This window comes from Rhinopithecus roxellana, chromosome 20, assembly GCF_007565055.1.
Source record: "Rhinopithecus roxellana isolate Shanxi Qingling chromosome 20, ASM756505v1, whole genome shotgun sequence".
NCBI classification, from domain to species: Eukaryota; Metazoa; Chordata; class Mammalia; order Primates; family Cercopithecidae; genus Rhinopithecus; species Rhinopithecus roxellana.
The window spans coordinates 12,268,974-12,293,321 of NC_044568.1; the positions used below are offsets into that span (position 1 = coordinate 12,268,974).

The following is a 24,348-nucleotide window of genomic DNA, read 5'->3' on the forward strand; positions in this document are numbered from 1 at the left end:
TCAAGGCTGGAAAGAACAGAAAGTCTCTCAAGTTAGCTCAGATGAAAGATGGAATGTATGTAAAAGAAGCATTTGGGCCAGGTGCGGTGACTCACGCCTGTAATCCCAGCACTTTGGGAGGCCGAGGTGGGCAGATCACGAGGTCAGGAGATCGAGACCATCCTGGCTAACACAGTGAAACCCCGTCTCTACTAAAAACACAAAAAAATTAGGCGGGCCTGGTGGCGGGCGCCTGTAGTCCCAGCTACTGGGGAGGCTGAGGCAGGAGAATGGCGTGAACCCAGGAGGCAAAGCTTGCAGTGAGCCGAGATCACGCCACTGCACTCCAGCCTGGGTGTCAGAGCGAGACTCCATCTCAAAAAAATAAAAATAAAAATAAATTAAAAATTTAAAAAAAGAACCATTTGGAGCAAAAAAGCCATAGGGGCATGCAGGTTTTATAGACATGAAAATTCTCAGTAACAGAAGAATCTCCCTCCATCTCTCAGGGTGGCCTCTCCCATTTCTGCTTCTTGGTCTCCTCTATCTCTCACCCACCAGCCACTTCTTAAAAATGGCTTGACCTGGCCACCAGCCACTGACCTGAATCTGTAGGCTCTTCTGCCTAGGCTCTCCTTCTATGACAATTGCCTCTAATTATCCTATGGGACAGATAACCTGGACTTTGGTCACATCTTTCATAGTGAAGGGTTGAGCATGAGGTTTATCCTGCATGTCCTTTCAGAGGCTGTGGGCAGGTTCAGCAAATTGACCTTCTTCATGGTTTTTTTGAAAAAAGTAAATGAAATGTTCCAAGTAAGGCACTTACAACAAGAGTAACAATAGCCCGAGACATAGCAAAAGGCCAATGAATAATAGTTACTCCAGTCAAGTTGCACCAAATATTTATTTTACTTACATGAATTCAACCATGGGAATCTTGCACTGGAATGGAGGTGTCCAGGGAACACAGAGGCAGACTATAACAAAGATGGAAGAGACTTGTTAATCACTCCAAGAAAACAGCTGGTAATAGCCAAACCTCTTTTAAAATTCGCCCCTCCCACCCCCTCCCCCAACCTCAATAGGAATAACTGAAAGTAATTAAGAGTGGATGGTAAAATGGAAAGGATATTTAGGGAATGTGTGGCTATAAAAGTTGGGTTAATGGCCACCAGATGTGAAGCTCTCTGCTTCTTCCACCTCCTCTTGATTTCTCCATACCTGTGTTGACCCACCCTTATTGGATATCAAAGAAAGAGCTCTAACCTTTAACCACTTCCTAGTGTCTGGCACACATTTAAAATAAGTGTATATTCAATGAAAAACAATGAAATGAATGAATGGACAAACAAAAGGGAAGTCCAGGGCTCTCTGCCATCATTGTATAGGATGCCTGCAAGAAACTTTCAGTCATTCTGTCTCTAGAAAACCTGAAAGTATGAGGGAGTTGACACCCCACAAGACCACCCTTATCCAATGAGGCACAGAAGCTGGTGGGAAGATAAACTTCCCCTCTGAGGTGCATTCCTCATGGCTCCTCTGTGAATCTCTAAGGGATCCACTCCAGTTGTTCACAATAGTGAACAGCTTGATAATCACCTTTCCTTAACTTTTCCTCCTTTCCTTCCACTCCAACAATGCCCCACTCTTGTTCATTGAGAACACTTCTCAAAATAAACCAACTGCAAGGAAACAGCTGTGCCAGGCTCTGTTTTGTTTGTTTGATTGAGGCTTTTATGTGGGAGGCACTGTCGGGGGGAAGGGGATGGGATGTATAACACACTTATGAAATTATTTGCTTGAATTTTCTCCTCTCAATATATACTCTCCCTGGGTATTTCATTCTCTCCTGTGGATTTACTGCCACCTACTTTCCGTTGATTTCCAAATCTATAGCTGTAGCCAAGACCTCCTTGCTGAGTGTTAGACAAGTCAACTAAATTTTACATAAGAAATTTGACTTCAATATGTGTAAAAGTGAATGTTCCAACTCACCACCTACCGTTTTCCTTCTGCTATATTACACATTTCTATCCAAGGTATCATCATAAAGCTTATTATTTGGATTAAAAAATGCATACATGCTTGAATGTTTCATTCTCCCCTGTATTGACTGTACTGTTCCAGTAGTGAGCTCAGGCTGGAGAGAGAAAATGAGTTGCAATTGCAATAGACCAGTCTAAGGTTCCAGTACTAGCAAGAGAGAACACAGGCATATTTGACATAGATTTGGGGAATAAATGTTCCTGCAAATGGGTAGAACAAAGAAAACTAAGAGAGTACTTACATGGATTTTTTCCTACTCACATAGCAAGATCATGGTCGAGATAGGCTGGAATCCCGGATTGCTGACTACTCTCTGGTCCAATATTCTTTTCACTATACAATTCTGTTTTGTCCTGAATTTTAAAAAATTTTTTCCTGGAACTTTTAGAAGAAGCTCAAGGTAGCTAGGGAGCTACCCTTTTGGAGTAGCAATTATTTCAAAGTACAATCCAGTTAAAATCCATTAGGTTGAAAAAAAAAAGCTGGTCAAGGAAGCAGAGAGCAGGACCCATCAAATCTGTAGAATGGAGCTATGAACTAAACTGTTTACAGCCCCTCGTGAAAACCAACTGTAATTCTTGCCCTTGAGCTCCAAAAGACGCCCTCATATCCTACCAATACTGTTTATTTCCTTTCTTTGCAATCAGAGCTGAAAATCAAAGAGGCCTCTTAAATCCTGACCTATTATATTTCAAAATTCCATAGTTTCTTTTTATGACATTCAAATTGAAAGTTTTGTAAGGTGCTAATTACAGCTAGACATTTATTATTTTGTTTGTGTGATTTTATCTAACTTGTGGCCTGTAAAATTATCCTACATATGGATAGCAAATGGCAAAGATTAATCTTTAAGTGCATATAACAATAATGAATATATAACAGGCACCTCCTACATAATAAATATGTTGAAATGTATAAGGTGTACAGCTCATATGAATTCTAACAACTTTTCAATTATTTCATAGAAATCTTAATAATGAGAGAGTTAAATTATTTGAGTTGAGATTTTTTTCCAATTGGACTATTTATCTTTTTTAGAATAGGGTACACATCTTCCAACCCCTCTAATGTTTATGAAAATCATCCAATAACATATTGGGATACATTATTTCTTATAACACCTTTGGACAACTGTCAACTTGGGCTGTTTTAGCTAAAATGCAGCTTAAGTTATTTTAATAGAGAAGGGTAACTTGCCATTGGAGCAGTTAACTGTTACTCAATTTGTCATAATTTGGATAATTGGGAAAGTCTTTATCATATTTTAAAAGAACATTTTAAACAAATTAGTAGCAAAACTAACATATAAATATGCTAACTACAAGGAACTACTACCTATTAGGTGAGTTGTTAAAATACGATTGCATGTGCTATCCCCAAATTAGCACTTACAGAATTTGATAACATTAATATTCTATATTTAAAGTGCTATGCTTAGCGTTTTGCAATTTATAACATGATATAATATTATAGTGATATTAATAGAAGTTAAAATGTGTTTAACGCTAAGTGCTTTACATGATACGTCATTAGATTCTCAAAACTACTTCATGAAGTATGTTTATGATCATCCCTAAATTATAAATGAGGAAACTACAGCTAAGAGAAGGTGAGAAACTTACTCACATCTACCAATTACAAATGTATAAACCCTTTAACCTAACAATCCCACTTCTGGGATATTTTCCTGCTGATACTTGCAAATACATAAAATTACTTATGTATAAGACCTTTTACCTCCATGCTGTTTGTAATAGAAGAGACTGGAAACAGTATTGTATTCATAAATAGGTTAAATAAATTATAATATATGCATATAGATATATCATACAACTGGGAAAAATAAAAACAATAAAGGGGCCTTTCATGTGCACATAGAGAATGGTCTTCAGGATAAATTTTTAAGTAAAAAAAGAAAAGTGCAGTATGATGTACATAATGTATAAAATGTATACACCTTTTATGTAAAATATAAATTTCTATTTTTTGTCTTCAATTTCATAAGTCTGGAATATACGTAAGAAACTAAGAACAGTGGGTACCTATGGGTGCATGTCACAGAGAGGGGTTGACAGGGGGAACCAGGCAGATATATGATAAAGTTAAGACAAAGATGTGTCACTGTTAGAAATTTTATAATAAATGTATTGGTTTTTAACACATATGAGTGTATTCCCTGGCAAAATTTGCATGAAAAAGGAAAGGAAATAAGAAATGGAGTGGGGTAAGATAGGCAGGGTAAGCAGGAGAGAAATTCCTCAAAATGACACAGGCAGCAAGGACCACAGCCAGGTTTCAAACCCTGCAGGTCACCCTAAAGCCTTGCTTTCAAGTACTGTCAAATAGTGACTCTGAGTTCTCACAATAACTCCATGAGATAGCATAAAAGAACACACAACCTGAAAAAAAGGTGTTCTCAAGATTACACAAACATTAAAACTGCAAGTTCTGTATTATTCCTACTGCACCACAGCCGCAATAATGAACATGACAATTATACTGTAAAAATGCTATAAAATTTTGACTTGGTACTAATTCCAACTCACTTTCCCTTCAGTATGTTTATTTCACAGGTTTAATTGTAGAAAACCAAAAATAAGCAAGGGGTTTTTTAAAGGAAGTATTGAAACAGACAGTCTGTATATTAGTTTCCTGTTGCCGCTGTAACAAATACCCCAACCTCAGTGGCTAAAGCAACACCAATCTATTATCTTACACTTCTGAAACCCAACACAGATCTCAACAGGTTGAAATCAAGGTGTCAGCAGGGATGCATTCCTTCCTGGAGTCTTTAGAAGAGGCTCTAAAGGGTTCTCAAGAAATCCCTTTCTTGTCTTTTTCATTTTCTAAAGTCTGCTCACGTTGCTTGGATCATGGCCCCTTCTTCCATCTGCATTGCCAGCAAGGGCAGGTCAAGTCATTCTCACATCATTCTGACCTGTTTCTATTTTCATATCTCTTTCTCTGATTCTCTCTTCTGCCTCCCTTTTCCATTTTTAAGCCCTTGTGATGACATTGAGCCCTTCTAGTTAATTCAGGATAATTGTCTTATCTGAAGTCAGCTGATTAACAACCTTCATTCCCCTTTGCCATGTAAGATAACATATTCACAGGTTGCAGGGATTAGGACATGGGCATCTTGGGACCATGAGTCAACCTGCTACGGCCCCTTATGCAACTTGAAGGAGAGAAGCATGTCTACATTGAGCAGTGTATTTTATGGGATGTTAGTGGATAAAACCTAAAAGTAACAGCATGTTCCCTTGTCAAATATGTTTGGGGAAGCTGGTTTAAACCAAAACCAGGTTGCTGTACAATAGGACTGCAAAATTTTTGATATGTTAATGTGCATGGTGAATCGCCAAGAGTTTATTTTCTGAAAATATTTGATGTGGAATTCCCTTAATAAATTTCCAAATATTGGCCCTTTCTAAAAATTTTAGAGTAAAATGTTAAACATATAATTTTTTTTAATACATGGCTGTATTTTCTTTGCTAAAATTGTATTAGATGTTTGCATTTTCATTTTTAAGTAAGGCTAGGTTGTGGCTTTCTTTTGGGGTGTAATTTCCATTTGGTTTTCGTATTTTTTTCAAAGGAATTTGGAAGATTTGGCTTCTTGAAAATATTCTTGCATTATCAGGATAATTTAGGTGTTATCTGCCCTATAACACCTAACATTCAAAAGGAGTGCCCTATAAAACCGTTCAGCCGAGGTATCATTTTAAAATTTTTATTCATTAATTATATATATATATATATTTTACAAGATCTAATTTATATATATTAAAATTAATAGACTTCATTTTTAGAGTAATTTTAGGTTTAGGGAAAAATTGAGGAGAAAGTACATTGAGTTCCCACAGGCCCCTTCATTCCCCACTTCACTCCCCTATACAATTTTCCCTATTATTAACATCTTGCATTACTATGGTATATTTGTTTCAACTGATGAGCCAATATTGATACATCATCATTAACTAAAGTTTGTAGTTCATATTAGGGTTCATTCTTGGTGGTGTATATTCTACTGGTTTTGTCAAATGTATTAATGACATGTACCCACCATTATAGTATCATACAGAATAGTTTCACTGCCCTAAAAATCCAGGGCTCCACCTGTTCATTCTCCCCTCCCCTCCCTCTGCATAAGCCTGTGGCAAATGCTGATCTTTTGACTGTCCTCATAGTTTTGCCTTTTCCAGGTTGTCATGTAGTTGTAATCATATAGTACATAGCCTTTTCAGATTGGCTTATTTCACTTAACAATATGTATGAATGTTCCTGCACATTTTTAGTAGCTTCGTAGCTTATTTCGTTTTATTGCAAAGTAATATTGCGTTTTATGGGCTTGCCTTCATTTATTTATTCTTTTGTTTATTGAAGGACATCTTGATCATTTCTGTGTTTTGACAGTTACAAATAAAGCTATATAGACACTAAATGTACAGGTTTTTGTGTGGACATAAATTATCTATTCATTTGGCTAAATATCCAAAACAGCAGTTGCTGATTGTATTGTAAGAATATGTTGAGTTTTGAAAAAACTGCCAAACTGTTTTCTAAAGTGGCTGCAGCATTTTGCATTCCCACCAAGAATGAATGAGAGCTTTTGTTGCTCCACATCGTCTTCACCATTTGTCAGTGTTTCGGATTTTAGCCATTCTAATTTATAGGTAAGTAGTGATATCTCACTATCATTTTAATTTGCAGGTCCATATTAAACTATAATGGTAAGCATCTCTTTGTATGCTCGTTTGCTACCTGCATATCGTTTTTGGTGAGATATCTGTTCAGGTCTTTTGCTCATTTTTAAAGTTGGCTGTTTTCTTATTGTTGAATCTTAAGAGTTCTTTATATTTTGGATACCAGTCCCTTATTAGATATGCTTTTTGCAAATATTTCCTCCCATTCTGTAGTTTGTCATTTCATTCCCTTGACAGTGTGTTTGTAGAGCAATTTTTAGTTTTAATGAAGTAAGTCCAACTTACCAATTTTTTTGATGGATCACAATTGATGGATCACAATTTTGTTTTATGGATCACTAAGAAATCAGTGCCAAACCCAAGGTCACCTAGATTTTTTTGTTGCCTTCTAGGAGTTTTATAGTACTGTAGTTCACATTTAGGTCTATAATTTATTTGAAACTAATTTCTGTAAAAACTGTAAGATCTCTGTCTAGATTCATTTTTTAGCATGTGATGTTCAGTTGTTCCAACATCATTTGTTGAAAAGATTATTATTTCTTCACTGAATTGTCTTTGCTCTTTTGTCAAAGATCAGTTGACTACCTCTGTGGAGATCTATTTCTGGGTACTCTATTTTATTCTATTAACATATTTGTCTCTGTTTGCACCAATACCACAGTGTCTTGATTACTCTAGCTTTATAGTATGCCTTGAAGTTGGTTAGTGTCAGACCTCAAATTTTGTTCTTCTTCAATATTTTTTTGGCTATTTTGGGTCTTTTTTTATAATCTGCTTGTGGACAACCATAAAATGATTTGCTGGTACTTTGGTTGGTACTGTGATGAATATATTGATTAATTTGAGAAGAACAGACATCTTGATGATGTTAAGTCTTCCTATTCATGTACATGTAATATATGTTCATTTATTTAAATATTCATTAATTTTTTCATCAAAGTTTTGTCATTTTCTTCATATAGATCTTGTATATATTTTATTAGATTTATACCTAAGTGTTTCATTTTCTTTTTTAGTGCTAATGTAAATGGTATTGTGTTTTTAATTCAAATCCTGTTGCTTGCTGGTATATAGGAAATCAGTTAACTTTTGTATAGCAGCCTTGTATCCTGTAACGTTTCTATAATTGCTTAATAGCTCCAGGAGTTATTTATTTATTTATTCTTTGAAATTTTCTACATAGACAATCATATCATCTGCGAACAAAGAAGGCTTTATTTCTTTCTTCAAATCTTTATATATTTTATTTCCATTTCTTGTCTTATTGCATTAGCTAGGGGTTCCAATATGATGCTGAACAAGAGTGGTAAAAGCAGACATTATTACCTTGTTCCTGATCTTAGAAGGATACCACCTATTCTCCCACCATTATGATGTTAGCTTTTTTTTTTATAGAATCCTTTATGAAGTTGAGGAAGTTCCCCTTTATTCCTAGTTTACTGCGAGTTTTCATGATGAATGAGTGTTGGATTTTGTCAAACTTTTTTTCTGCAACTACTTATTTGATTTAACTGATTATATAATTTTTCTTCTTTGGCCTATTCATGTGATAGATTATATTCATTGATTTTTGAATGTTGAACTAGACTTTTATAACTAGAGTAAATCCCACTTGGCTATGTGCATAATTCTTTATATTGTTAAATATGATTGGCCAGTATATTATTGAAGATTTTTGCATTGATGTTTATGAAAGATATTGGTCTTTAGTTTCCTCTTTTCATAATGTTTTTGTCTAGTTTTGGTATTATGCTAATACTGTGTCATAGAACGAGTTAGGAAATATTCCTTCCATTTTCTGGAAGAAACTGTAAAAATATAGTAGCATTTCTTCCTTAACTGTTTGAATTCACTAGTGAATGCATGCAGGTCTGGTGCTATCTGTTTTGGAAGGTTATTAATTATTGATTCAATTTGGTTATAGATATGTGCCTATTTAGATAATCTATTTGTCCTTGTGTGAGATTTGGTTATGTCATTCATGAAGTTGGTTCATTTTCTCTAGGCTATCAAATTTACATACAGAGTTATTCATAATCCTGGTATCTTTTTAAATAGTAGATCTTTGACAAATATTTACATTTATTTTCTGGTTACTGGAATAGTGTGGATGCTTCCTTGATTTATCTTTGTTGAGCCAATTTTAACAACTCATCTTCTTAGGAAGTTATTATTTTGATCTATATTTTTAAATGTATTGACATAATGTTACACAAAATATTTCTTCTAGCTCATCTAATCTCTTAACATTTATATTTATAACTTCTGTTTTATTTTAAAAGTTGTAGTTCTCTTTCTTCTTGTCTCTTCTTTTAAATACTTTCAAGGAAGGGGGGTAACTTTAATGCTCTGAAGAAGTTTTTGGTTATTAATTGCATTTTGTTTTCTAATTTATTAAATTCAGTTGTTATTATCATTAGTTATCTAATAATTTTACTTGGATTGTTTTGGTGTTATCTTTAGTTTCATAAGTTAAATATTTAATTTATTTAAATTTTTTATAACTTTCTTGTTTAATAACCAAAATATCCACAATGAGGTTACATACTTTTGTAAATGATTTGTAACCTTGGGTTTGAGTTGCTCTAAAGTTTGTATGTTTTAGAATTTCTTAAGATTTTCTTTATGGTAATATGATAAATATTGACTAATGTTTCCATAATAAAAAAGAACATGTATTTGCTATTTGCTATAGATTATACAGTTTTACATATGTTTATTACATGTACTGATTAATAGTTTCCATTTCTTACTTTGCTTTCTCTTCACTTTCACTACATTTAAAGATCTAATTCTCTTCACTTTCCAGAAACAACTTTTAGAGATTTTTTACTTCAGAAGTCTAAACCTACAGGATCTAGACATATGACCAATCATATTAGATTTTCAAAGTTTGTCCTGGCTGCCTTTCTCAGATGGAAGAATGTGTAATTGTTCTGGTGGCCATTGGCAGTTTCCTGTCAAGGGAACACAGACTGATTGTTTACTGTATAAACGAGTTGCTGGGACACACTGAATTTTCTGGTTTAGAATTTGATCTCCACACAATATAAACAGCAAAGCAGAAAAAAGGGAAAAATTATTTTCTTCTGTGTTTCCAAGGAATGAGATCTCAAAGGCTACAAGGTAGCCATCCTATGAAACAGCCAATAAACACTCAACAGCCAACATCTCATCTAGATTCATTCTCTGTAATATCCTCATCAACCTACTACTCTGCATCCCACCATCATCTCTGGTCTGTCTCAAGGCCCAATTAATTCAGACCAGGGCCCGTGTAAGAACTTCCTAACTGATGGTTCTGCTTTCTATCGCTGTTCCTTCCTGTCACTTAACCCCAATAATCTATATTCCTAAAGCACTACTCTGAGAATAGTGTTCCCTTAAAATCTCCCTACACGATGAAGCCAAAACTTCTTAGACACTAGATTTCTTTGATAATAGGACCAGCCCTCCTTCCCAGCCTTTTCTACCTACCCCTTTCCATTAACTCTCATGATATCCCAGTCATAAACTCATGAACTGCATACCCATTTTTTACTTTCTCATCATGAAACATTGTTAAGCTGAAAATCTTTTGTTTCCTACATTAAAAATTGGGATACCTAAAGTCATGGTTCCATAAGTACCTTGTGATGTAGTAGGCATTGTAGCAAATGTTCTACATGTATTATTTTCACTTAATCTTCACAACATTTTGATGCGATAGGCATTGTTACTGTCACTGGACATTTAACACACAAGGACATGGACACTTAGAGCAGCAAAGTCTGAATCCAATGCATACTGGGTTAAGCATTATGCTGTACTCTTCCTTAATTACCCTGCCAGGACCAAGAGAATCCTTGCAGCCTAGACTAATCACTCACATAAAGTGGGCACCCATTATATAGTGAATAAATGGTTGAATGACTAAGGAAATGTGAAAAGACATCTTAAAATGCTTTAGAAATGGTAAATTACTATGCAAATATTATATGTCATCCACAAAATCACTATTGTTAAGCTGCTTTTATGATGAAAGTTGATACCTTTTTTCATTTATTTCTATGCCTTGTATTAATATTTGCTAAGTGAAAACATTGATCTAGGTTTTTGTCAATTGTTTTTCCTCCAAAGCCAAGCAGAAACTTCATCTTCCATCATGTGAACACCCTGTCCAATTGGCAAATATTGACAGTAAGAAAACATCATGTTGAAATTAGCCTTCTATTCTTGTATATTATTGAAAAATCATAAGTACAAGACCAAAGGTTGCAGAGGAGCTGTGTGCGCACACCTGTGTGTGTGTGTGTGTGAGTGTGTGTGTGTGTGCGCGCATTTGCCCAACGTTTTCAAACATTTAGTTTTACTACATTTCCTCTTTCTGACCTGGTACAATCTCAGACTGCATACAAGCAGCAGATGTCAGTGTTGTGCAACTTTCAGTCTGACTGCTTGCAGAGGCAAGCTGTTCTTTGTTGCTTAGAGACAGAATCAACAGTCACTTGTACCCACAAACAAACACCCTTAGGTGCTAGGTAAATCGTAGACGTCCCCCACAAAGAAACTGTAATTTGAGAAATTACACAACAACTTATCAAGATGTAGCTGTGATTCAAAGGTTGCAGAGGATGGGCACAGGATAAATAGTGGAACCTATCGCATTTTGCTGGCCCAGAAGGAGATAGGGACACCCAGAAAGCACTGGTTTGGCTCCTTTTTCACAACTGTTGTGAGCCAGAGCAAAGGAAGGTCAGACTAAATCAGCCTTGTTTGATGAAAGAACAGTGCTTTCTATTTGCAAGTCATGTGGTCAGATGGCCAAACTCCTAATATGTCCTCAAAGCCCAATATATTCTGGTTCCTGACTGATTCTATAGCTTTCTTGGGAGCCACTCTGCTTCCTTTCTCTCCGCTGCAGTCACTGCATTCTTCCCAGCTCACAGGCTCTGCTTGTAATGCTCTTGCCACATGCCCCTGTCTCTCCTTTAGTGTCTACTCTTCAGATCTCAGTTCAAATTGTCCCTTTATCCTGAAAAGTCAGGCTCCATACATCAGGTCTTTCTTTTATGGTCCCACAGTACCCTCCATAGACTTATCACAGCTTTTAATTATATATGTGTCTGATTGTTTAATTAATATCTGCACCCAGCTCCAATAAAAGTGCCAATTCCATAAAGGTAGATTATGTGACTTTTTTGCCCATTACTGTTTCCCTAGTACCTAGCATGGTACACGGCATATGGAAGATTCTCAATACATAAATGTTAAGTAAAAAAAAAAAACTTTAAAAGGTGAATGAATGGATAAATAAGTAGATTGGCGAATGAACAAATATGTGAATTGATTCCATCTACTCTTCCTCTGAATAGACAACGATGTACCAGTGAGTGAATACAAGGTAGACTGGCTTAAGAAGAGAAGAGTATCTCAAATACTTGGAAATAGAGTGATCACTAGTGTTCCAGGATTCTGAGAATAACTCAGCAGGTTGAGAGATTGACTTGCACAAATGGATTCTGACTTGGGCCTACATTCTGGTGGCAGAGCTTGAGTTCTCCCCTGCAGCAATGAATTTCTGTATAGCACTTCTGAATGCAATCATCGCATACTGGTCTTGTATCAGTAACGAAAGGGGATCAGGTTGCAAATATGTGAGGAATACAGGCCTTTCTTCAGAATAACGTATTTGGAATGTATCATGTGAAAGAGAAGAGCTTATAGACAAAGAGAGAGATAAAGGGGTTGACTTTTTTCTTTTACGGTATATACCCAAAGGGGAGAAGAATCTGGCTATTTTTCTTTCTTCCACAAGATGGGGCAATCAGAATGAATTTAACTACAAAGGAGGCCTCACCAGTATATGTCTTTTCCATGTTAAACAGCCCTATTCGGTCAACCAGAAAAATGAAGCTGGTTTTGAACTTGTTTATGCAACTGTATAGCGTTTCCTGAAAACAGTAGGCCTGGGATAGACAACAGTTAGACTGGAGGGGAAACCCTAGGGCACATGTCCACTTCATATTGGAGTCAAAGGGGTGTTGCCCAGCTTCCAGAACCCCCAGCATTCCAGCCGCAGGGAGTTGTAAGGGTCTCTGGCTCAGAAACAGGTGCTGCAAAATTGAGCAAATTTACCATGCAGAAACATTTCCTCACATTAGAAGGAAATTCTAGATGAGATATAATGATGTCTACTTTGAACTAAATTATTGTAATATAATCGATCACGGTGTACAAATTCCAGTTCTTAGTATCTTAGTCTGCTGCTTACAATCTGCAAGATGATTTCATTCAGTGGAATATTCCACAATGCATTAAATCAGGCCCTACATAAAATAATTATGACACTAGAGTTTTTTTATTCTACCTATGACCTATTTGCAAATAGGTCCGTGTCTCACAGGGTCCCACTGAATCACATTGTTCTGGAGAAAAGAATGCCTCTTCCTGAAGTTCTCTCGCCTGTGACTCATCCTCTCATTGGCTCAGACAGGGTTAAGGGTCCATCCCTGAACCAATCTCAGCTGGGAAGATAGGTGTGGCTTATCGCCTTAACCCAATCAGAATCCCTATGCTGAAGCCAATTGCGCTCAAACCCTCCTTGCTAAGAGTGGGAGAGCTGTACCTTATACAAAAAGAAAGCCAGGACAAGGAAAAAATGGGGAGATCATAAAATATACCTGTATTTTTTGGAGTTTAACAAATTAGAAAACATCGTCTCTTTTAATATATAAAAATTTATGAGAGTTCTAGGCCAATCCTGGTTGATAAACAGTGATTTTTAAAAAGCAATAAACCATCGTAAAATGTTCTGAAGAAGGCCTTAGGCATTAGCTTTAGAAAACTTAAAAACTAAATTCATAGATATTACACGAGCTACACCTGGTGCCTAAAAAGCAGAGGATTGCTCAGTAACCCTGGAGAATTCAGACATTTAGAGCAGGCAAGTGTTAAGAGGTGGGAAAAAATACCAAGAACAAAAACATCCACTTAGGTTGAAAACTTGCTAGGTCCTTTATATAAATACCTTCAAGAAGTACTATCCAATAAAACCTCCGAAGGCATTCTGTCTCCTCAACCACTCATTTTTTAGGGCCCCTCTGTCCTCATTACTACAAGCATTTGGAGTGATAGAACCTCCCTATCTCACAAGGTTTTGTGACAAGTAAAGGCAAGAATGTGCATAAAAGGCTTTGTTAATGTAAATGTTCACAAATGTAAGAATTATATTGCTGAGAACTTTATGCATAGTTTTTTAAGATGCTGTAGAAAAAAAAAGACATATCTGCCAAAAAACAGGTTCTACATTGACCTTAACAAATGAGTGGATGTCAATTACATATAGCTCCCTTGCACCAACCTCCTATTTTCCCACTTCATCAATCTCAAATCTCTCAGATGTTCCCCTAATGCACTCCACATAGTACACTCTGAACTTCTTGCACAACCCAAATAGTATACATGGATCCATATGCCTGTTTTCAAGATTGGCTAATTGGCCTCATTTGCACAAGAAACTATTAAGAACTCTAATAAAAGTCAAAAATGTTGCCACACTTTGTTAAAGAGCTAAAGGTTCTGAAATGCAATGCCTGTCACCACTTTATGATAGAGCTGAATCTGAGAGAAAAAACTCTTACAAACCCTTATTGAAGGATAATTTTCCCAATGGACACAGTCTTAGGAACAGTTGGTACCAGGGACTCCAATGCCACCAAGATTCTCTCTTTTTCCCAACTCTGCTTCTCTGCTTGCTGGCTTCATTCTTTCCATGCAAACCAGTTTTCTCAACATAGTGAAAAACACGGCTGTCTAACCTTCCATGGATGTAAACTTCTGTCTCCTATTTCCAATTTGAAAAATTCTGGGAAGAGATTGGCCTACATTGGGTTGGATGTCCAGCCCTTTATCAATCAATCATGTCCAGGGTATAAGATCTAATCAATGCATTGCAACTGTAAACAAATATGTGTAGTTGGGAATATAGGAGCTCCACCCCAAAAAGAGGGCCTATTTTTACAAAATAAAAGAATACTTTGTCCTGGTAGTGGTTGTCCTGGGTAGGCAAAAGATTAGTGTCTACACAAAAAGGCAGAGTTAGTAAAGACATGAGTCTGCCCCTGTAAAACAGGACCAGTCAAAAATTTCCCCAGGTCTGAGATTTGTTTACTCTATAATAAGAAGAAAACACCTGCTTATTTCACCAAACTGTGGCAACAATCGCCTGAAACGTGTGTGCATTGTAACTTCAAAAATATTAAAACATTTCAAGGTATGACTGTGGCTATTACTATCCATATAGTTAACTAAATTTCCCATTTTTCACATTGATGCCTGGAGTCAGACTGACACAGCAAGTAGTTTGAACAAATTGAAGCTCATCTAACATTACAGGCTGTGAGTACACTCCTTCTCAAGCCATATTGCCGTCCAGCTGTGTGTGGTTATTATGCCAAGTTCATCAAGAGATATTTGAGCTTCTCAGGGAGCAGGAGTAGGGGAAGACAGAATGAGACTCAGATGGAAGGAAATAACTCAACCAAAAAAACTCTGGTTAGTTTACTTCCTAGAGAACTTCCTTCTACTTCCAAACTCTTAGTCACTGTTCTATCTTCCAGACAATTATCAGCTAATTAATTTTCATGTGGACAAAGATCACTGTTTAATAGGTCAGCAGTGTATCACCTTGAAGTGAAAATCAGCAAAGGAAAGAAGGGTAAATGATAAAAGGCATCAATAGTATGATGTCTGTCCTAAATCAACACTGGGAATAGGGATTCAGTCACTGGGCACCAACTTCACTGCTAATGAATGATGAGTGACTGACTATAATACCTAAGGCTTGTTATTTCTGTGCTACCTTTCTCTTTACATAATATCAAAGGGAAAGCCCCCAAATAATGATAATACATACCACTTATATTGCACACTACAATTTCCTAGGCATGTTCCCATATGCTATTTATCTAAAATGGTGCACTTACAGTCTATTAGAAACATCACTGAACTTGCGAGCCTTAACTACTTGCCACTTAACCAGTTTGGCGGCCTTGGGAAAAGTCTTGACTTCCATTTATTCATTTGTAAATTGGGGATAATAGTATATTTTTCAACATGTTAGCATGAGGCTTGAATGCAATGATTTATAAGTTTTCTGTAAAGTGTGACATAAACATGAATAATTTTTCATAAGGGCCTAGTGAAGATCTCAGCAAAGGATGCAATGAAAATAAATCCTATATTTGAACTTAATAAAACCTGAATTCAAACAATGCCAAGGACTTGACCCAAAATCACCCACAGGTAGCTGAAATGTACAAGGCTTCCAGTTCCAAGCCCTCTTTCCTATACTGCCTCACCGATGATCCACTGGGGTGGACATCAATATCTTTTTTCTGAAAATATATCCTTTATTCTATTATGTAAGCTAGGGAAAGAAAATGTAACTGAAGACATAGAATGAATCATCCAGCAATTAGTTACCCTGCGTCATGCCTCTGATAATACATAGAACAATGGCTGTATTTCTTCAGCACATAATCTGTGTCAAGCACCAGACTCAGCAGTTTACATGCACTAAATAATTTAATCCTCAGAATTACCCTATTAGTTAGGTGTGATTAGTGTCCCCATCTTGCAGATGAGGAAGGTGAGGCACATGGGAATTAAGTATCCTGCCCCAAATCACTTAGCGAATGGCAGAGTGAGTATTCAACACAGACAAATTAGCTTCTGTGTCTGTGATCCTAACTATTATGCTAGGCCATCTCCCAAGGACAGCAAGCCTAGTGCACCATCTGATTCTACCTTTTAAAAACTCAAAACAAGAGAAAGATGGATTTTATCTAGAGTTTTGAGCTATATCTCACGTATTTCCAGAGGTTTTCCGACCAGTTTCTGGCTTCATACTGCCCAGCATTGATCTGAAATATCCATCTTATCAGCATTGATCTCAGGGGTTTAAAATCATTTCAAAGGCTACAAAGCGAAGCACTTGTCCTTCTGGGCAGCCCCACCTCCTGTCTTGCTTTGTCAGTTTTAGCAAATGTGTGTTCAGGCACAGTCAAAGGCCCCGAGCAGAGACTCGCCAGGCTCAGCACCATCCTTGCCTTTCCCATGTGGGAAGAATGCTTCTCCAGAAACAAGGTTGGTCTTGGAAGTTGACTGTTCCCCAAATGGCAGGAGAGAGCAGCACAAGGGAGTCACACTGAAAGTGATTTTAAATTACACAAATTCAGCGAATACAGAAAGAGAAAGAAAATTTAAATCAATGATACTAGACTGTGCTATACATTAGAATCACCTGACAAAGCTTAAAAAACAACTACCAAAATTTGGGCCACTCTGGAACAGCTAAACCAGAATGCTTGAGGACAGGACCTTGCTTTAAATCCTGCAGGCATTTTCTACACTTGGCCAGTGAACTTGAGATAGGAACAACTCTCCCTTTGGTCTCAGTTCCCAGGGGCCTTTCATAGTATGACCATCTCGCTGCACTGAGTGTAATTCATAATACAGTATAAAATTGTATTTAGCATATAAAATTATTATGTGCTAAACATTACTGAATATATTACACATTTATAAATATATTTAGGTATATTCAGTTGTTTTTTTTTTCACCAAGATGTCATTAGTACAGGTTTAAACTCAGAGGATGCAATAGGCTTTGCTACTGTATCAAGTTAGCTGAAGGATAGATAGAGGAAATGTAGGTATCACACCATCTTAAACTAAGTGGGAAGCTAGGCAGCCACCTAAATACGCATCTTTTTTTGTCCCCTCATCTATTCAGGACAAGTATAGCTACTGCACATGAGTACCAATGTGATTTCACCATCTTTATATGGAGAATCTGCAGCCTCAGTTTGCTGCCAGTCTTTAGACTTTCTGGTCTCATGAGTCATCCCCAAACTCATTGTTGTCCCTTTCCAGGAATAGTCTCACAGATGGGAGTTAAAGAGCACACAGGTAGACATACCAACTCTGTAGTTTCAAAGAGCTGGTACTGTAAGAAGACTGGTAGCTCTTGACTCAGTTCTATCTCTATCTCTATTTTTATCTGTCTCTATCTCTATCTATCTCTAAATCTAACTATCACCTATGTATCTATCTATCTCTATCATTTATCTATCTATGAAGAGAGATACTACCAAGCAAGTAGGCTGTGAATACCTCTGTATTTGCAATATTTTGAAAAGTACTAGCTGCTGTGAAACCTAACCTCTAAGGGAGTTGCAATTTTGCAATTAAAATTAAAAATTTAGTTCTACCAGTTAGTTCTACTGAGATTCAATCAGTAAATTTAGCCTTCAGCCTGGCCGACGAGAGGTTCTGATTTAATTGGGCAATAGCAAGATAATTCAGAGATGCATGAAGCACTATAATGCTTCTCTGGTGAGCACATGCAATTGCTTACTTCTTTGTGCCCATTACACAGAGGCACTGGGAAAAGACCAGTAAGAGTTGTAAGAGAAAAGCGGATTAAGCAATCCCAGCACTGACCGGACTAGGGGCTTTGCTGGCCATGTTATTGAGGAGCAAGACCTACACCTGGGCTCCTGAAGCTTCCTGGCCAGGCCAATCAACAGATTCCTAAGACTCCTGCCCTGGGTTTTGAAGGCCATAGGCAGCCCCAGGTTCTTATTTGTCAAAGGGCACACATAAGAATCTCAGTCCTTCACGCTTGGTGGTTACTGTGGCTGCGTGTCTTGAAGATGGTCCCTGCTCGCTGCTGGGCAAGAGGCCCTTCCTAAACATCAGTTGTCAACATGAAACCAGTTTCGTTGTGGGCAAAATGGTGTTTCCTTTTCCCAGTACCAGCACTTTGCTAAACCATATGTCCACAGGCCACACAAGTCTTACTTATTTATTTGTTTATCTTTCCAGAAATGAACTCAATGGGTCTGCTGAGACTCAAAGGCCAAAAAAAAAAAAAAAAAAAAAAAAAAACTTATAAAAGCTATAGAGTACAAATAGTCCTGTTTTAAAAGCAGGGGGGTGGGGCCCTGCCTGGAAAACAAAGCCCTACTTTGAAGACTTAGCGATTCTAATTTGGAGCCATTTCCCACTCCCAATTCCAAATCTGCATCATTAAACCATGAAAGAGTGAAGAGTAATAATTGTGAGCACGCTGAGTATTTCTTAATGATTTTCTGTCTTATACCCAAAGCAAATAAGCCAAATGCTTACTCAAAGCCTAGTGGGGGAGTAGGGTGAGACTTGGTTTTGCAATTTCTTTTTTTTTTTTTTTCTATAGTCTTTCTTCTTCCACCGAAAGTGTCTATAAAATTTTTAAAGGAAAGTAGGTTGCTAAAATGTACTTAATTTGCCATGATAGATTGAGTCCATGCTTCAGTGACTGTAATTGAATCTGTGACCTATTTCTTTAGTAAAGTAGAAATAGTCTCTGGGGTTTTTGTCACTACCATCTTTTAATGAAATTCAAAAAGACTGTCAAAATGTCTACACTTTTTCTTCTGGTTGTTAATGTTATTACTTTACAATTTGTTACTTTTTAATTAATCTTAATAAATGTGTACACACTCTACCTGGCCATTGGAAATGCTAGACATTGATTCTTCACTCCCTTAAAGCCAAGCAAAATTAACAGGACAGAAAGGGCACAGCAGCCAGGAAAGGTCTTCATATATATTTGGTTGCGCTTTTAAAAAATATTTTGAGGCATCAGTTTAAGGATCTGCCACCAAGAAGAGGGTTTGTGGAGAGTCAACAGCAAAAGGCTGAGGGGCTCTGCCCATGGCTGTCCTCTTCGTGCCACCACTAACTCCTCCCACTTTGCTTAAGGGCTGCAAATGTGGTAAGCCGACAGCCTGGGGGAGCAATATTTTATTGACAAAATGTAAGAGAAAATATGTTCGGCTGCTTTTAAGCAGTGGTGTAGGAGGGTGTTACAGAACCAGATGGTCTAAGTTAGTCTTTCTTTTGCCAGGATGATGGGAAAGCCCTGCCTTGCTCTGCAACTGAAATGGTGGTGGCTGCTTTGCCAATGGACGGTTGGCTGTGGTTTCCAGGGACAGTTGTTCCTCCAGATGCGAAGTGCCTGAGGCTCTGAGTGAGTTCTGAAATTCTTCTGCTACGGTGTCTGGGGTGGGAGTGGGGAGAATGCCTTCAGGTATTTGCCGTGATGGTGTTAAAAGGGAACTTTTGCAGCAGTTCTCAAAAGTGGCCCAGATCACAGCATCACTTAAACTACTGAATCTGAAATCTGGGAACGGGGCCCAGCAATGGTGGCCCAGCAATAGTTCTGTTGACCACTTTATTGTGAACCATCAGGCTAGAGAAAGGAGTTAAGGTGGCTGGAGCCTGGAGGTGGGGGTAATGGATGGAAGATGAGTCACATTAGAGAGAGATTGTGAATTCTCAGGAGTGCTCATGTTACCTAACTATACTCAGGGCTTTTCTATGTCTTTGCCTGTGATACTCCTTTGGCTAGAAAGCATCATCTCCCACTTCCTGTTTACCTCTTCCCTATCTCTATTTTTCAAAGTTTTAGCCATTTTCCAATGGCATTTGGAGTATCTCTTACCCTATAGTCTTTTCTGACTACTTCAAGAGCATTTGGTCTGTCTTCTCACTGAAACCCCAAGGCTGTGACTTTTCTTGCAGCATCTAGATTTAGCCTCGTTTCTCTAGAGAACAAATCTTTTGAGGGCAGGTGGTCTGCCTGGTCGTTAGTGGATGCTCGTAATGCCTATTATGATGCTAGCAACACAGGAGATGTTAAAATGACTTTTGAAACATAGAAATTTTGATTCAGTTGAATATGTAGACAACCACCAGCTAATCTCTATTGGCTTGGTAAGTACTCCAGTTCTCCCCTTTGTCTGGTAATCAAAGTAGACCTCCACTCATGAACCAATGAATGGATCACATGGTCAGAAGGTTCTAGAAACACAATGGTTCAGTTTGACACACACTGAGTAGGCTGCCAAGTCTGATGCTAAGTGCTTGGAAATAAACAAAATACTTGCTTTTGTAAATAAACAAAAGTCCTTGTCTTTGTAAAGCATACATTTCTAATGGGAAAAGAACACATAATCAGATCATTTCAATGTACTATGATAAGCAGAGAGCTATGCACAAAGATTGATGTGAGCAAAAAGCACAAACTCCCTCAGTTCCCACTCTGGAGTTACAAAGAAAGGTTTGTCAGAAAAAAAATGTGTGTGTTAAATCTTGAAGAATGAGGAAGAATAGCACAGAAAAGAGTATAGAAGGAAGCTCTAATAAAAAGAACAGCACAAAGGCATGGAGGTGTAAACAGTGTCTTGGTAAGAGGGGGAGGGCCTCATGAATGGTAAGCACTCTGGCATTGGTAGACCATCAATTTGTAGTTGGTGATTGGCAGAAGGCTATGTCGCAGAGCAGGGAACCAGTCACAGGGGGTTTTGTAGACCATGCTAGGAAATTTGGAATTTATTCTGGAAGACTTAGAGAATAACAGGAGTAGTGGTTAGATTTGCATTTTAAATAGATCATTCTGGCTCCAATGGGAGGAGGGGTTCAAGGGGATGAGGCTGGATGGTGATGAGAGAGGACAAGATGAGCCCTGGGCATTTGCAGATTTCCCTGGGGACACAAAGTAGGATTCACTCTCAAATCAATTACAACAATGAGTTATTTCTTATTAGGAGGAAAACCTAAGCAGAGTACAAGTCTGAGTGAGACACGGCAGGCCTTACCCCTGGTAAATGCAAGGATAGCCAGGCTGGTTTGGATAAGAATAGCTCATCTTGTATGAGTGGCCACTCTGCCCCACCTCGTTTGATTAATAAGAATTTCCAGCCTGTGGACTTGAACCTAACAGACCATGATGACTTGAACAGGCATTCATCAATCACTATATCTCCCCAAACCTCCAGATAGACTGACTTGGAGTCATAACTATTCCCTCTTTAATTCTTGCCATCTACATATTTATAATTTCATAGTACATTTCACTTGATCAGCCAAATAGTCATTTTTTACATACTTTCCTATAGCAAATACTGGAAAGATAAAGAGGTGTTTACACCTGTCTGTTCTTCATGCAGAGATTTAAACTACATGTAATAATAATTACAGCATTGGTATTGCTGCTGAGTAATTTAAAGTCCCAAAGGGCAGTTTTTTCCCGTAATCGGGCCCCTGAGGTCCTAGGTGTGTAGAGAGAGAAAAGAAGAATCCTGAAGAATCTCATCACTCAATAGAAAATTAACATTTAAAATGTTTCTTATAGGATTTTGTGTTGTGGAAAATACTCATCACCAGCATTGTCCTAATGATTCATGATCAGTGGGATCATAATTTGTGAGTGCTGGTGTCATCTGCAGGAACACAGGCTCAACATCTTGTTCAAGGGTACCACTTGGTAAGCTCCAGAATTTAAACCTAAGACATGGATTCTACTGCCTTACTCTGCTCTTCATGTCACACTGGAGCAGAATAACTTGACTCAGGATGGTTGGAGGAAGAGAGGTGGAAGAAGGCAGAGGAAACAGTGAAGATGGAAGACTTTGTTTTGTGCTTTTTCAGAATCTCTACTCTCAAGTGGTCCATTTTCTTGGACTACTATCCACAGATAAGATGAGAATAAAGAGACAAAAAAATTGACTTCATATTTAATCAGTGTGAAACTCCACTACTTATTCAAATTCTAGTTTAGCTTCAAGACCTAGCACAGACTTGTAAACCTTCTTTCACTATTAGAACTTTCAATCATTTACTTTTTCTTAGAACCTATGGAAAGAGATGGCAGACAACCCAGCATTTAATGACATCCTGCCACTTGATGTTTACTGCTAGCTGTGCTTCATCAACAATGCTAAAACGTCTGCTATACAAAAAAATAAATCCACCAGAGTGGCTGAGTCTTTCAGATAACTGATGGTTTTCTTTCTTAAGCCCAAGCATTTTTAAAATCGTAAATATTTTGGCAAGAAGCACATTTATGGTGTATCTTATACACCTCTGTCTTCTTAAACACAGTATGTTAAGCACGTTTTCGCCATCCATTATTGCACTGTGCCTTATTATTGGTACTCTTATACTTAATGCCCTCATAGTCTGAAGCGTATTGTCTTTTATCTATTTGTTTTTCAAACTTCTCCTCGTATTGCTGAGGCTTTCAGCCATTACTGTGCCTCCAATGGGAATCTTCACTCTGACGTAATCTCAGCTCACTGCAACCTCTGCCTCTTGTATTCAAGTGATTGTCCTGCCTCAGCCTCCTGAACAGCTAATACTACAGGTGCATGCCACCATACCAGGCTAATTTTGTATTTTTAGTAGAAATGGGGCTTCACCATGTTTGCCAGGCTGGTCTCAAACTCCTAAGCCCAAGAGATCCACCTTCCTAAGCCTTCCAAAGTTCTGGAATTACAAGTGTGAGCCTCCATGCCCAGCCTCTAATGGGAACCTTCTATCACCTTCCAACTCACTGTTCCTAAAGCATCATGAACTGGGAAATCAGAAAATCGAGATTGTTAAACACATGGGCAAAGTATGAGTAAATAGGTCTCCAGTCAGAGCCAGAGGAACAATTCCATTATTTGGAATGATCAAAGGTTTGATCAAAGATTCATGTCTCTTGACTATTTTTAGTTGGAGAAATTTCCTGAATAGCTGAGCTCTGAAAAGGGGAAATGTTTCTGGAGATCAAATTCATCAGGTAATGTTTTTACAGTATCCAACTCAGTGCCAAGGGCACGGCAGACTCTGTACAAGGGCACAGCAGACACTGAACAAGTTACTTGGTGACTACAGTGTCCTCAACTGCAAAAAGTGTCCAATAATGACCAATAGCGTCTTTGTGTTACCTGCTATTTTGATTGCCCTCAAGATTTCAGGCAGTGATAAAAATGAACACAACATCATTTTGATATGGTATCTTTGTAAGCAAAATTAAATTCTCTTTGGAACATGAGTACATGTAAGCAAAATGATGTTGTCCAACTAACTTTGAATAAATATTGCTGCAACATCCGAAGACACAATGGATTGAGTAACCTCTAAATCAACTGCCTTTATAAATGAAGGTGGTCATTGTTAAAAAAAAAAATCTGAATGAATGCGCATAATATACTTAAGATAGGTTCTGGTTAATGTAAAGAACACCTGAGGAAAAGAAGGAAACTGAAAAAAGAAAATGGCATCCAAACTTTTCTTCAGACAAACAACCTCTGTATCAGTTTTCAGGGTTCGTCATACTGTTTTATTTCAACTCTTTATGGAGAGAATATAGGGGGAATGTCAAGAAATGACCCAAAAAAGGAAAATATACGAGAGAATAATTTTTCTTGTTCTGTTTTAGCTTATTACATCATTGTATCAAGCGTAGGGTATCAGTGAGTTTTGGAAATTATGCCACCTCGACAGACCAGTACAGTGATGACGATGGAGATTTCTGGCTCCTGTAGTCTTTGCCCACCGTCTTCTGAACCTGCTTTTTAGCATTTTAAAAGAATTAAGAGGAGCTCTAGAAACTACAGGTCTGACCATTCAAAGGCTATCATCTGGGAAGTCTTAATGACTACATGGTTAGACTATCATATTTTTGCCCCAAGGCACTAATTGAGTCTCAAAGGTAGCATTCAGCATCCTTTCCTACTGAGATCTCATTATGCACGTG

General features: G+C 37.6%; 1 protein-coding gene across 1 annotated transcript in view; it reads right to left on the bottom strand.

The window, feature by feature from the left end:
* C20H16orf97 (chromosome 20 C16orf97 homolog) overlaps positions 1–15,797 on the bottom strand; it is a 57,047-nt gene extending 41,250 nt beyond the window's left edge. The window contains 2 exon segments of the mRNA XM_010354769.2: positions 899–959; positions 15,701–15,797. Of these exon segments, the coding sequence (XP_010353071.2) occupies positions 899–959; positions 15,701–15,797 (158 nt within the window).
* Between the last annotated feature and the right edge of the window lie 8,551 nt (positions 15,798–24,348).